The 14,712-nt window shown below is 52.9% G+C and overlaps 4 protein-coding genes across 4 annotated transcripts; 2 read left to right on the forward strand and 2 right to left on the reverse strand.

Moving 5' to 3' along the window:
• Window positions 1–28: 28 nt before the first annotated feature.
• BBA_00451 (MFS transporter, putative) lies at window positions 29–1,890 on the reverse strand (the record flags this gene model as incomplete). Its single annotated transcript, XM_008595548.1, has 4 exons — window positions 29–277; window positions 334–438; window positions 509–1,734; window positions 1,821–1,890. The coding sequence occupies 4 exons, from the start codon at window positions 1,888–1,890 to the stop codon at window positions 29–31; spliced, it is 1,650 nt and encodes a 549-aa protein (XP_008593770.1).
• A 935-nt stretch (window positions 1,891–2,825) lies between these two features.
• On the forward strand, window positions 2,826–4,372 carry BBA_00452 (FAD dependent oxidoreductase; the record flags this gene model as incomplete). Its single annotated transcript, XM_008595549.1, has 2 exons — window positions 2,826–3,419; window positions 3,482–4,372. The coding sequence occupies 2 exons, from the start codon at window positions 2,826–2,828 to the stop codon at window positions 4,370–4,372; spliced, it is 1,485 nt and encodes a 494-aa protein (XP_008593771.1).
• A 1,992-nt stretch (window positions 4,373–6,364) lies between these two features.
• BBA_00453 (AARP2CN domain-containing protein) lies at window positions 6,365–9,877 on the forward strand (the record flags this gene model as incomplete). The annotated part of the gene is made up of 2 exons (XM_008595550.1): window positions 6,365–6,496; window positions 6,560–9,877. 2 exons carry the CDS (start codon window positions 6,365–6,367, stop codon window positions 9,875–9,877), a joined length of 3,450 nt encoding a protein of 1,149 aa, XP_008593772.1.
• An 872-nt stretch (window positions 9,878–10,749) lies between these two features.
• Window positions 10,750–11,758, reverse strand: BBA_00454 (cell lysis protein-like protein; the record flags this gene model as incomplete). The annotated part of the gene is made up of 3 exons (XM_008595551.1): window positions 10,750–11,208; window positions 11,266–11,567; window positions 11,644–11,758. 3 exons carry the CDS (start codon window positions 11,756–11,758, stop codon window positions 10,750–10,752), a joined length of 876 nt encoding a protein of 291 aa, XP_008593773.1.
• Window positions 11,759–14,712: the final 2,954 nt, after the last annotated feature.

Here is a 14,712-nt window from a genome sequence, read left to right on the forward strand (position 1 = left end):
CGAATAATATAAAGCATAATAAATAATGTCAACTATTACGATGCGTTGGCTGTCGGTGGGCCATCTCTCTGTACCGCGCCGCCGTTGCGATTCTAGCCTTCTTTCCCCATTTAAGCAGCGCCACGGGCATCAACAGAAGGAGACAACAGAGCAGAGATATCATGATATGGAGATTGCGCAATCCCATAGCGTCGATCCACGGTGTGAGAGCGAAGAGAACAACCACCGACATGGCGTTCCGCGTGAATACGACACCGACCAAAGCATTTCCAATAACCTGATGGTTCATGAGTTCTAGCGAATATGCCTGGCTAGGTTGAATGGGAAACTCACATCATGGTAGCAATCCATTGCGTAGGAGAGCCCAATGTCACCAGCGACCACAAGACCGAAGCCGAAAACGCCGAAACCAACGGCCAATAGCGGCCAAGGTGCTTGCTACGCATAGACAAGGGTTAGTCCAGCTTCTCTCATGAAATGCGGCCAACATTGATGGCGCTAGACTTACATAGTAAAGCCCCAGCCCGAACATGAGAATGCCAGCGGGTGTCACAAAAGCTATAGGTAGTGACATCCATAGACGCATTTCCGGCTCATATACCCCTCCATTTCGCCTCGCGAGCCACACGATTGACTTGTCGTTCAAGTACCCACCAATCCAAATGGCGGGAATGGTACCGATGAACGGGGCAAGGTTCATCAAACCCACGCCTGCGGCAGTGAAGTTGTACGGTGGGCCGAACAAATATGTCGCCTGTACAGACGTCGTGACGGCGAACCAGGCCAGTAGGCTACCATATGTTAAAGCGATGAAACCAATGGCGGGAAAGCTAAAAAGGAGCACCAGTGGATGGTAGAAGTCCTTGGCAATTGATCCGTCAGTCTTTGTGACCAATGCAAGACGCTGACAGCGAGTCTTGAGGGGGATGTTTGGGTCGATGTGCACATTGACAGGCTCCATCTGCTTGGCTGTGGAGTCTATTGTTTTTAAGCCAGACTCGGTTTTACCAAGTTGGTCGCCGACGACCTGAACGTTTCCTGGCTTGTTGCCACCTGTAGCTGGAGTGGAGCGAGTATCGGGTTGGCCTTGAATGATGCTGATGTACTTGGACTCGTCGAAAAAGAAGATGATCAAGACCAGGTTCACAGCAAACAATATTACACACCACCACCAGACCCAACGCCAACCTTGGCTGTTCACAATATACCCGGACGCCACGGGCCCAAGATAGGCACCCGTGAAGGTGGCAAACAGGTACCAACCATTCATGGCTCCGTGATTATGAACGAAAAACAGATCTGCAATGGTGATTTGCACAATGGTCTCGCTGATGGCACCACTGATGCCAGAGAGGAGGTTGCTGCCAATCATGTCGCCACGCGTGCGTGTCGCGCCAAGCCACACGCAGGACAGCAACTGCAGTACAGTGCTGAAGATGTACATGGGACGGCGGCCATATTTGTGCACCAAGGGAACCAGGAACACGCAGCCCACGGCGAGGCCAGCATAGTTGCTGGCGGCGGCTGCATTGAGGAAATCGACAGAGAAGCCGAGCTCAGCTTGGTACTGATCCCACGAGGTGAAGCCAACATCCAGCTGGACGAAGGTCAAGAAGACATAGAAACAGACTAGGGTAAAGTTGACGGTTTTTCGCCAAGGTGTCCAATTCAGTGGATCATTTGGATCCGAGGACGGAGTTGGGTGTAGAATGACGTTTTTGGAGGCGGATTGCACTGTGGGATGGATCAGCTGTCACTTGAATTTCGCAAAACGAGAGCAACTATCGCGGCGTAACAACGACGCGAGTCTAGCGACTTACAGTCTTCCAGAGCCAGCGTTCCAGGCGGCCATAGTGACGGGTCTTCCCGGTTCTCGGTCGGCCGAGTCATGTTTATGTGAGCCACTTCTTTCGCAGATTGCTGCGCTGTCTTGAGAAAGATGGAATATATCGACACCACTGCGGAATGAAGAGCAGAATCAGAGCGTCAACCGAGCAGAAGTGAGCACCTGCATGTCGAGAGCTGGACCCGTGATAGCAACGGGATGCCTGATTATAAGTAAAGAAGAGCGGAGATGGGTTGGATCGCAATCGCAACCTATCAACTCCACCTTGCTCAACTGCAAATAGACTATCTAACGCCGTATGCGGAGAACCCTGGCGATGATTCTTCCTCCGCGCCTCACGGACTAGTTCCATGCAAGGACCGTTTATCGGCGCCTCCACTTGGATACATGCCTCGATAATTTCCCCGCAAACTTGACCCTATCGGTCGCAGAGATGAGCCAGAGCGGCACTAATGTAGCAACCAATCGCAGCACTGCAAACGTGCCGGTCAGCTGGCGTTTTTATCAACCACTCGGAGTGTCGGCATCCAGATAAAGGGTTAGTCAAGGCGGCACAAAGGTGGTACCTTGTGGAGGTTCCCCAGTGCCACGTTCTGGTGGTTATCATGTCTCTGATGATTGTGTGAGGCGAGGCTCAACCAATGGCAGCTCGAAGATCTCGCCGGTAGTGAACCTACACACATCAAGAAGAAGAGACGCTAGCTACTGACGAAGAATACGCCACACTTCAAGAGTACTGCTCACCAGGCATTACTTCCACCTACGGGCTCCACGGCTGCCGAAGTGTCATATTGTTCCTTTTGGCCGAACTCATCGACCTATTTAAGGTGGCGCAAAGGAGCCAGACGAACAAAAAGTTTAGCCAACTAATCAGGCCCTTTGTTTGTTGCAGGCATCTATCCCTCGTCAGCCACATTTTCTGTCATTAACATCACGCCGCTCACAGCACCAGCCATTGTGGCACCAGTCATTTTCGAAAATGACAAACCCAATATCTGCCAACCTCATGGAGGAATTGTATGCTCAGGCGGTGGCCGATCCTCAGCTTCCTCGTGCCAACCCCACGACAGCGTTCTGGCAGCTCCCTCCACACCCGTCCATGTCCGAGACGCAGTCTGCTACCCTATCCTCGATGACTGACTACGCCATCATTGGCTCCGGCGTCACAGGATGTAGCATGGCTAAGACGCTGCTCGACAATACGCCTTCTGCTACATCTTCAGTCACCGTCTTTGAGGCACGAAAGCTGACGAGCGGTGCGACTGGTCGGAATGGAGGCCTTCTCACAAACTTTGTACCTGGCCACTTCAAACTTATTGTTGATCATTTTGGTCAAGAACAGGCTGTGAAAATTGCGCGATTCGCAAACAGAACGCTCGAAAAGATGCATTCGCTGGCGAACTCGTCTGACGAGCTCAAAGAGGCCAGTGTCGTACGTAGGACTTTGGACGTCATTGCCTTTGATGACGACCAGTCCTTCAACGATGAGAAAGAAGGACATATGCTGTATGAAAAGCATGTGACAGAAGAGGCGGGAAAGACCCAAATCTTAACTGTCGAGGAACTTGCGGAAGTAAGTTTGACGAATGGTCTTGCTTGTTTATATCTGCATAATTACTGACGGGGTCGGCTCAGAAATACAACGTCAAGGCGAACTCGGGAGCAATTCTCTTTCCAAATGGTGCATTTTGGCCGTATCGATTGATCACCAGACTCTGGGCCCAACTGAAAGAGCAGTATGCCTCACGGTTGTCAATTGAGACCAGCACACCAGTCACGGAAATTGCGTATGACCCCAGCAACGCCACGCATCCGTATATCCTGACCACACCTCGCGGTGTCGTCCGTGCATCCAAGATTCTCCATGCCACGAATGGTTACTCCGGGCATCTCTTGCCTGGTCTTCGTGGAAAGATCTACCCGCTCCGCGGCACCATGTCGACACAAAAGCCACCCTCAACATTTGGCAACCAGGGGCGTGCAATCACTTGGAGCAGAGTCGGCGGCGGCGGGTTTGACCCAGCCAACAATATGATGGATTTTGGTCTGTACTACTCCAACCAGAACCCAAACTCTGGCGATGTGTTTATCGGCGGCGAAAAGGCCAAGATCAACGAGATTTTTGTTAGCGACGACTCAGTCGTGGGCGCACCGTGTGAGGAAAACATTACCACCAAACTCCCCAAGTGCTTCGTCAAGGGGTGGGAAGACACCAGCGAGCACAAAGTACGCAAGGTTTGGTCCGGAATCATGGGCTTCACCGGAGACCGACTTCCGCTGATTGGGAAACTGCCGGCCAGCGCGACAAGTCGTGGAGAAGACGGCGGTGAGTGGATCGCGGCTGGTTTTAATGGCTACGGCATGCCTTTGTGCTGGTCGAGCGGAGAGGCTGTGGCCAAAATGATTCTGGGACACGACGTTGGCGATTTCTTACCAGAGTCATTCGTCGTCACTGAGGAACGCCTGCAAAGCGAATCAATGTCACTCGCAACTGCACTTCAAGGTATTTTGACTGGCTACGTCTAGGCAGAGATGATCAAGAGAGGGCCGCCGGCCTTGTTGCTGGCCACCCAAAAGGTCCTGTAAGCTTTGTGGATGGATGCCTCGTCGCTGATTCACATTGAAAGATTAGCAAGCAGCCCAAAGTATAAACCAAAATGTGCATCTTGAGTTAAACCGTTGCTGTGCGGTATCTGCGTTGTCGCTAATCTTAAAGTACGGCTCCTGTGCTCCAAAGATCTCCCTGGTTCCTACGTTCTTGACTTTGATAACCGAGGCATGTGCACCCTTTCCCTGCATACCATTTTCATGAACAACATAAACAGCGCCATTCATACCAAAACGGACCTTCTGGGGACCTGATATAGGTATTCCTAATAATGTATAGGCTATTGACAATACTAAAATCGTACGTTGCAAAAATCGGGGTTCCAAAAATTTGTTGAATGCTAATTAATCACAACCCTCCTCCTACTTGGCGAAGATTTCTTTCTCTTTGGACTCGTGCTAGTAGCCGTAGGACCAGCCTCACTATTTCTTGCGCGTCAACTTTTAAGCTTCCTGTCATTCCTTGTCTTTGATCTTGTCCTGGTAGCAATACTGCCATCCGGCCGCAGAGCTTTGTTTGGGGAGGGGTGCATTGGTCGCGGCGGTGATACACCTCCAAGGGACTGTAGACAGCGCTTTACCCGTTCTTTCCGTTCTCGCTGGATGTCTAATTTTTTTTCCCAATAGTCTTCATAGAGCTGATGCTCTAGGAATGCGACGCGTTGTTGGAGAACTTCAACTTCCTCTGCCCAATATTTTTGATCGTCGATCGAATGTCGTATACGATCGGCTTCGTCAACGGACATTCCATGAAGTTTTATGATGTGCTTGTAGCCTGATGCTGCCGTTCGCCATTGTTGAGCAGTTGGGGTCTTCTTGTTTTCTCCTTCGTTCGGCGTTTGCAGGAGCAACTGTTGCAACACATCCGCGTACTGTCGGCATTCGGTTGCCCAATAATCCGGTTGTGTGACTGCGAGTCGTATGCTTTCAATATCCTCCCCTGCGAGTTCTTTATACAAAATGTCGCATTGCCATTTGAAATCCTCCGCAGTAGAAGCGTAGTCGTCAGGTGAGGACGGCTCGGGGGTTGCCTCTTGTCGTGCAGCCTTGGCTCTTTCTAACTGTCGGCAGAGCTCATTCTGGCCTTCGTTGGACGCAAAGAGCCTCTCGAAACCGGAGTTTCTGTCGGTAGTCGGGCTATTCATGGTCGCGGAATGTAGACAAGGTGTACAGCAAAGGGAAATGGCGTGGTGATGAGAGAACAAACGTCCTTGTTTCTTACTAGGTTCAGCGCTTGGATTAACGAATTAAGCGCTGGTGACCAACTTTTGGTTGATGCACCACCGCACTGCTTGTTCTGCCGAGTTACATCGGTAAGCAGAGGTGCCTGGGCTTTCAGCCCTTATTAGCGCGTAGTGGTTATGCTTCGCTAAACTTCAACATCCAAATAAAAGTTGCCTGCAATCAAACAGATATGTGTGTACCGCCTGGATGATATAAACCTATATCAGGCCTAATTCACATCAATGAAGGCGTTAATCCGCATTTTTACTACGAAAAGATGACGCTGTTGACCACTAGTGAATGGCCCACTTGCAATCGAGCGATCGAGGGCTGGCTTTCAAACCAGTCACGACAGCCACAGCGCGGCCAGACTTCTTCGTCTGGCGGATCTGGGTCGAATCGTATTTGTGGTGCACACTGGCCTGAGAAGAAGTGGTACCTGGGAGGGAGGTGCGATACGTTTCTATCTAATTACAAAGTTTCAAGCAGCTTGACCAAAACGCTTATGGTCCGGCTGTAGCCTGTAAGAAGCGCGGCAGGGTGGCACTGGTGGCAAGTGCTTTGCGTGCCGCGACTTCAGCGGGGCGCCGGTTTCTTTATCGATAAGCCGCCCTCCAGAAATTTTTATGGTAGAGCCGCCGGCCAATTCAGTTTTCCTGCTTTCGACGACGATAGAACGCCGCAACCATGGAGCAGCTGCACAAGCCGCACCGCAAATCCAAGGAGAAGAAGCAGCAGAGCTCCGGAGAGCGCAATCCCAAGGCTTTTGCCTTTGCGCGGCCTGGAAAGCTCCAGCGAACGGCTGCTCGGTCCTCTGATGTATGTCGCAGAACCGGGCCTGCCCCCGTGGCGCATAACTTGCTGACCCTTCTACCATAATAGATCAAAGAAAGAAGATACCACGTTCCTCTGGTCGACAGACTTCCTGATGAGGCACCTCCGCGACTCGTGGCCCTCGTCGGTCCTCCCGGCGTAGGAAAAACAACCTTGCTCAAGTCTTTGATCCGCCGATATGCCAAAGAAACCATTGCCGACCCCCAGGGCCCGATTACCGTCATTACTTCGAAAAAGCAGCGCCTTACCTTTGTCGAGTGTCCGAACGAGCTCGAGGCAATGGTCGACATTGCCAAGATTGCCGATATTGTTTTGTTGCTCATCGACGGCAACTACGGATTCGAAATGGAAACCATGGAATTCCTCAACATTCTTGCCGCCACCGGTATGCCTGGCAATGTCTTTGGTGTCTTGACACATTTGGATCTTTTCCGAAAGCCCCAAGCTCTGAAAGAGGCCAAGAAGAGACTCAAGAAGCGACTTTGGACGGAACTGTACCAAGGCGCGCATCTCTTCTACTTGTCTGGTGTCATGAACGGTCGCTACCCTGATCGCGAAATCCACAATCTTTCTCGGTTTCTGTCCGTAATGAAAAATCCACGCCCTCTAGTGTGGCGTAACGCACATCCGTATTCAATAATCGACAGTTTCCGCGACATCACACATCCTACCAAGATCGAGGCCGATCCGAAATGCGACCGATCGATTGTTCTGTCCGGCTACCTGCGAGGCACAAATTTTGCGGCGCAGGACCAGCGAGTACATATCCCGGGTCTCGGCGACTTTACCATCGCCAACATGGAGGTCCAGCCAGATCCCTGTCCTACACCAGCCATGGAGCAAGCTCTAGCCAAGATCACAGGCAAGAAAGGCCGGAGACGACTAGACGAGAAGGAAAAGAGACTCCATGCTCCCATGTCTGATCGCAGCGGCCTGAAAATTGACGGTGACGCTATCTGGATCACCAAAGAAAAGGGCTTTACATTTGATAAGGACGCTGAGGATGATGGGGAGCGTGGTGAGGGTGAAGAGATGATCATCGGTCTTCAGGGTGAGCGAAGACTTCTCGGCCAAACAGACGAGGGTCTGCAACTCTTTCAAGGCGGAGAGACCATCAAGGATGTGCCGCAGGAGGAGGAAAATACCGGTCGCAAAACTCAGCGCAAAGTGAGAATGGCTGAGCGCGAAGGCGATGGCGATGAGGACATGGACGATGAGGGGCTCATCAGTGGCAGTGAAGACGGAGACTCCGAGGCCGAGTTCGATGAGAGCAGGTTAGGCAGCATGTTCCGCAAAGATGTGGACAAAGAGAATGGCGAGGACGATATTGCATTTGCCGATAGCGACTCTGACTTGGGCTCCATGTCTGGGCTCGACGATGAAGAGGAAGACGAAGAAGATTATGATTCAGACGAAGAGGCTGCTGCTTTACGATGGAAGGAGGACTTGACTGGCAAGGCGTTGAAAATGCACGGTCGCAAGCGCTCTTACCACACCGGTGACCTCGCACGGTTCATGTACGATACATCGATGACACCAGAGGAGGCTCTCAAGCGATGGATGGGCCAGGAGGATGAAGGAAAAGAGGAGAATATCGAAGACGAAGATGATGACGACTTTTTCAAGAAGACCTCGCAAGAAACAGAAGACCTCGTCGAAGACCGCTACATTCCCGATTACCACTATCAAGATCTGGCGACCAAGTGGGCAGATGAGGAACAAATGGAGGCTCTGCGCCGCAGGTTTACCGCAGCCGACATGAGCCGCGGCGGCGGCGGTGACGACGGCGAAGGGGAAAGCTGGAACGGCGCCTCGGACGCTGACGAGGACAGCGAAGGCGACGGCGAGTTTGAAGATCTCGAGGCCGAGGAGGGCAGCAAGACCCAGACGGTGGTGCAGCCCACCCCCGAGGACATTGAGGCGGAGCGGGAGAAGAATGCGCGCCGCAAGGAGGAGCTTCGGCAGCGATTCGAGGAGGAGGACCGCGACGGGTTCCTCAACGACAAGGCCAACGCGCGGCGCGAAGGCGGCGACGCGCAAGAGGAGTTTGGCGAGGACGACTGGTACGACGCGCAAAAAGCGGCGATCAAGAAGCAGCTCGACATCAACAAGGAGGCGTACGAGGAGCTCGACGAGCAGCAGCGGTCGGCGGTGGAAGGCTTCCGGGCGGGGCGGTACGCCAAGCTTGTGCTCGACGGGGTGCCGGCCGAGTTTGTGTCGCGCTTCGACGCGCGGCTGCCCATCATCGTGGGCGGGCTCACGCCGACAGAGGACCGCTGGGGCTTTGTGCAGGTGCGCATCAAGCGGCACCGGTGGCACCGCAAGATTCTCAAGACCAACGACCCGCTCATCTTCTCGCTCGGGTGGCGGCGCTTCCAGTCGCTGCCCATCTACTCCATCTCGGACTCGCGCACGCGCAACCGCATGCTCAAGTACACACCCGAGCACATGCACTGCTTCGGTACCATCTATGCGCCCCTCATCGCGCCCAACAGCGGCTTCGTCGCCTTCAACTCCATGGCCGGCGGCACGCCAGGCTTCCGCATCGCCGCCACCGGCACCGTGCTCTCCGTCGACGAGTCGACCGAGATTGTCAAGAAGCTCAAGCTCACCGGCACGCCGTACAAGATTTTCAAAAACACCGCCTTCATCAAGGACATGTTCACTACCTCGCTCGAAATTGCAAAATTTGAGGGCGCCGCCATCAAGACCGTCTCTGGCGTCCGCGGGCAGATCAAGCGCGCCCTCTCCAAGCCCGAGGGCCACTTCCGCGCCACCTTCGAGGACAAGATCCTCCTTAGCGACATTGTCTTCCTCCGCGCCTGGTACCCCATCAAGCCGCGCCGCTTCTACAACCCCGTCACCAACCTCATCGGGTGGCAGCCCATGCGCCTCACCGGCGAGGTCCGCCGCGACCAGGGCCTCTCGGCGCCGCAGCAAAAGAACTCGCAGTACCGCCCCGTCGAGCGCCAGGACCGCCGCTTCAACCCCCTCAAGGTGCCCCGCGCCCTCGCCGCCCAGCTCCCCTACAAGTCACAGATTGTGCAGGCCAAGCCGCAGCGCAAGCAGACGTACATGCAGAAGCGCGCCATGCTGCCGAGCGCCGGCAGCGGCAACGGCGAGGAGAAGAAGGCCCGCGCGCTCATGCAGCAGCTGCTCACGCTGCGCAACGACGCCGCCGCCAAGCGTCGCGCAAAGAAGGAGGAGACGCGCGCGCAGTTCAAGAAGAAGATGGCGGACAATCTGGCCAAGAAGGAGGCGAGGGAGAAGCGCGAGTCAAAGGACTTTTGGCGCAAAAATGGCCGCAAGAGAGCCGCGGGCGACGAGGGCGGTGGTGGTGCGGGCGGCAAGCGCAGCAGAAAGTAGTAACCCTGCCAAGGGTTGCCACGGTTGGGAAAGGAAGCTGGGACGGAGTTTTATCTGTAGTTTTTTGCGCTCTTTCTCGCCCGTCTTGTTTTCTACAAATCTTTAGATCATTCTTCGCATAGGGGTTGGAAACAACTGTACTGGTTGGAGACTACATAGTTGCACAAATTATCTCATCACGCATTACCGCACATCGGAAAAGAACATTTCACACATAGCCGGCAGCGAGTGCACGAATCAAAGTTCATCTTGACCAGAGCTTCAGATCAGGCGTGGCCCACCAGACATTAGTTGCAAGTGCGAAATTGTAATAGTAAATCAATTAGAAGCACTTGTAGGTAAAGCTGTGCAGGGAGGCCCTTTGTGAAACTACACAAACAAACAGAAAACGCGTACACGCGCTGTGCAGTCTTCAAAACCAATCAACTTTGAAGGTCCCAGTTCCATCAAAGCGGTGCAGTTCAAGCCGCAGGACAGGAAGGAAACATGCTCGTTGCCACCACCATTAACAACACAATTGCCATCTTGCACCGCCTTCCCCAGGTGTCTTCCTGTGTCTCCTTGTTCCTTTTTTCTTTTCCTACACGAGTATAACAGTACCATGAAAAACACACTGAATGATGCTTTCCAGCAAGACGCCATGCTTTGAAGGCAGTCCCGGCTGACCTCCAACCGAGAAAAATGCGTGCAGAAACCAAAAAGATATGAGAATCGTCGCAAAACCTTTCCGCATCGAAGCCCAAATAGTCATAAAAACCATAGTCATAGGACGGATTTGACTAGAGGTCCTCGTGACAGTTAAAACCACCAAGAAAGGACCCCCCTCGCCCTCGTAGATCATGTGCACATGGACATTATTGTGAGTCTCGCGTCTAGGCGGCGATCAGAGGCTCCTGCTCGGGAACAGCAGGTATCTCGGGGAGTTCGGGGGCGGTCTCCTTGGCGGCAGCGACGGGCTCCTCGGTAGGAGCGGTAGGGAACTCGGGAGTCTTGGCCTTGACGGGGGTCTTCTCAGGAGCAGAAGGGGCAGCCGAGGTAGCAGTAGGAGCAGGGCGGCCACGAATCATGTCCTGGACCTTGCCAGTGTAGTCGCCGGCATACTGCTTGCCAAGAGCGGTGAGCTGATCAGCCTGCTTCTGGGCGGCGTCGCGGACCTGAGCAGTCTGGGCGTTGATAAGGTCAGAGGCATTCTGGAGCTGCTCATCGATGAGTTCCTTGTTGGCGGCGTAAATGAGGGGAACGAAGAAAGCAAGCGTGGTGCCGAGGATGGCGAGACCCCAGTATGGAAGAAGCTTGACGAGAAAGTAGGAGACGAAGGCAGCGAAGCAGGCCTAGAACAGGGTCAGTCGAGACTTAAGGGCAGACTGCCAATTTGGGTTCAATCTTACAGCAGCGGAGACAGCAATGTTTTCGGTATAGAGAATGCGCTGGCCTTCGATAATGAAAAAGTTGGCAAGTTCGTGGACGTCTCCAACGAACCCCTCAACAGTGTCGCGGTGAATGGTGTAGTATCGGCGAGGACGGAGCTGCGAGGTAATGCCACTGTTAAGGACAAGCTTGCCAACAGCCTCAGCGGTAATGGTGACGGCGAGAGTCATCCATGAGAGCTTGATGGCCCAGCGGATGATGTCGAAGAAGCGGGTGGCGAGAATGAAAGTAACAATAGAGCCATAGGCGATGGCGGAGTTGCCTGCAAGAAGCACCAGTGGTTAGCTGACTAGAAACGAACCTATCCGCAGCGTCTTCTCTTTGGAGGCTGGACTTACGAGGATTCTTCCAGGAGAGGAGCTCAGCAAAGTCGGAGTGGTAGTGTGTCACGGGCTGAGCATCAGCGGCGAGGGACTTGCGGCCTAAAGGAAGGCGCGGCGCAAAGGCAGGCATGTTAGTCTTCGGAAGTCCGGGAACGAGAATGAAATGTGTCAAGAGCGCAAATCATACCATTGGCAGCAGGCTTGGTAAGGCCAGAGGCGTCTAGAGGCCATGTGTTAGCTGTTTGGGCCACGCGATCAAGTGTGCGTCACATGCAAAAACTGTCTCCTGGGTTAGCCTTGAGCAACGATGGGGGAGAATGCAGGAGAAAAAAAAAGGCAGACGCACCATACTATTCTTCTCGAAAGGAGAAGCGCCGTTGACAACCGGGGTCGCATCAGCGATATCAGTCATTTTTGCTGTATTCTTGGTCAAATTCCGATGGAAGATGAGCTAGGAACGAGGACGTGTTTGAGCTGGGTGGTGTTGTTTGGCGCAAAGGGCAGGCTGTTTGTGTTTTTTTTTTTCTTTGGCTGCTAAGGGGGCAAGAGACCCTTGGCTTGTTAGCGAAAGCTCGACTTCCTGGCCTTGTAGGTAGGTAGGTAGGTAGGTAGGTAGCTAGGTATGGCCTGTATGGGGCTTGCAAAGGAGACTAGCAGTTGCTTTGTGAAAGCTGGGGGGTAAAGGGGGCGTCTCCGTCTCAGAAAAGGACAGGTTGAAAGCTTGCGATGGCAGGGGCGAGAAATTTCACGTACTTGATGAAATGTTCGATGAGATTCTTTCGTGGCGAGATGTGAGATGGAGGAGGCAAAATTTGGAGCTTGTGGGAGGGAGGGAAGAACGACGAAACAAGATGGCCGAGGGAAAGCTTTCAAGGTCAGAAGCAAAATGGCCAGGAAATAAAACAGAGGGGGGGTCAAATGGAGGGGGAAGGGATTGTAATGTCGCGGCCTCTTTACCTTAGCAATTTGCCTAGTCAGTAAGCAGGGAGAGAGATAGGCAGAGACGTTGTGGCGCAACCGGTGCGCCGCAGGGTGCTGTAATTGAGTGCAATCCAAGCAACGAAGCAAGGCGGCTGCTAGCCTTAAAGTACGCTAAATGATGAGCTAGAGCAGCTCCAATTTTGACCGTTTTACCGGTTTTTACTGGCCTGACAAGCTTTTTACCTGGTTTTGCTTGTTTTATGGCACCCGTGGCTTCTTAGGTGTGCATCAATCAACGGGGTCGGACGAGGCACTCGCACACACACACCTTGCAGCAGCTGATGACGACAGAATGAGCGCGACGAAAATAACCCTCTCAGTAGCCATTCCCAAGCACAAGAGAAATGCTCCGCTGATGAAGCCAGATACGCCAGCTTGCTGATGTGTCAAATCCGAGCAAATTCTAGCACCTGCGAGGATCCTTTTACGCCCAATGATCCCGCCGTTTGTGTACTTGGGCACCTGGCAGGGTATCGTCGCGAAGCCAGGATCCATTAAGGCGGTCTGCATTCTTTACTTGGGCCTTGTTGGAATCTTTATCCGTACTCTTCATTTCCAAGCCCAACACGACACGCCTCCGTATCATCGGCGGTCCTGACAACCCAAAGCCGCGTGTGAAAGCACCATGTTCCTTGCAGTGAGGCGGCGACTGCAGATGCCAGCGAACACGCAACATCCACCGACACGGTACGGTAATGGTTTCGCCGAGGTCAAATAATTCTCTCCGAATGCCTGCGAATCAAAAATAGCTAAATCAGTCTGACCATGTTGCGCAACAGACGCCCCTGTCCGCGAGCGCCCACGCCTCTCTCTCTTGGGCTTTCCGCGGAAGCTTGCATCGCCTTGATGACAATATCTCGCGCATTCAGGTCGCTCGGCGCGCACAACAGTCCGTTCTTTGTCTATACATGCTGCATGCCTGGCGATAAATTTCTGCTGCTATTTCCGGGACCGGTGCCTAACTATTATTTCGTTACCTGCCCGTAGCTACGGAGTAGTTGGCTGCCTAGGTAGGTGCTTGGGTGCCCACAAGCCACAAGCCAGACAAGCGATGGAACAACCAAGACCAACGGACCCAGTAAAGAGAATCCGGCGCCGTCCATTGTTGTCGTTGTTGACATGTCTTATTACGAGGTGATGGCATCGAAGCGATTCCCCATAACTAATTTTGCAAGGTTGCCTAATCTCAACAATGTAATACAATACTCTCTGAATACATTCATGACCCTACTCTGGCTGAGCAACTGGAATCGTACCTTGTCTTTCAACTAATAGAAATGCCGATATGTACCATCTACTTCGTCCTGCTTCCCTCGTCATCAGTCCGGCCCACAATGCGGCCCGTTGCGCGCCGCTGGTTGGCCCGATAACGTCCCGGCGCACCACCTCCCCGGGTACACGCTACCTACACCCTTATTAATCCTTAGTTTCCCACCACCAGCATCAACGAGCTAAACATCTTTATGTTCAAAATCTACTTTAACAACTTTGGATCGAGTTTCCCACAATTTGACAAGAACTTTTCTTCTTTCTCTTCGAGACAGTATTGCGCCGTCTGTCATGCCGTGACCATCATTATTCTGCATCTCTTGATATGAGTTTATCTATCACCTTTTTGTCATCAGCGCATGAGCACGTGCCAGTCCTCAAGGTGAGCTTGAACCTATCTATGCCGACGTCACGACTGCCGAGGCGTGGCGCCATTAGCCTCCTGTCGTGCATGCGCACCTAGGTCGTACGAATCATCAGCCACTCAACGACAGCAATGAAAACGGATGCTGGACCAATTACAATTCCCTCACTTTACCCTGGCACAAGGGAAGACTTCACATACTAACTAGCGGACTTCACCTCGTCCAGACAAGCACCTCACCAACTCACTACCCGGTCAACAGAGCCGTTTTTTTTCTTTGAATACGTGAGAGCGATACTAACAAGAAAGATGAGCCTGCAGTTTCAATCTTGGCTATAGGTTCACGCACTGACAATCATAGTCCACTTCAACAAGACACGTTATTGGCAATTTGATGAAGCTTTCCTTTCCAATCATGGGGCAAAAGACTGTTCCTGTTCCACCCGACGGAGAGACATTATCGGCAATCT

This window comes from Beauveria bassiana (genome assembly GCF_000280675.1).
Source record: "Beauveria bassiana ARSEF 2860 unplaced genomic scaffold BBA_S00001, whole genome shotgun sequence".
Taxonomy (NCBI): Eukaryota; Fungi; Ascomycota; class Sordariomycetes; order Hypocreales; family Cordycipitaceae; genus Beauveria; species Beauveria bassiana.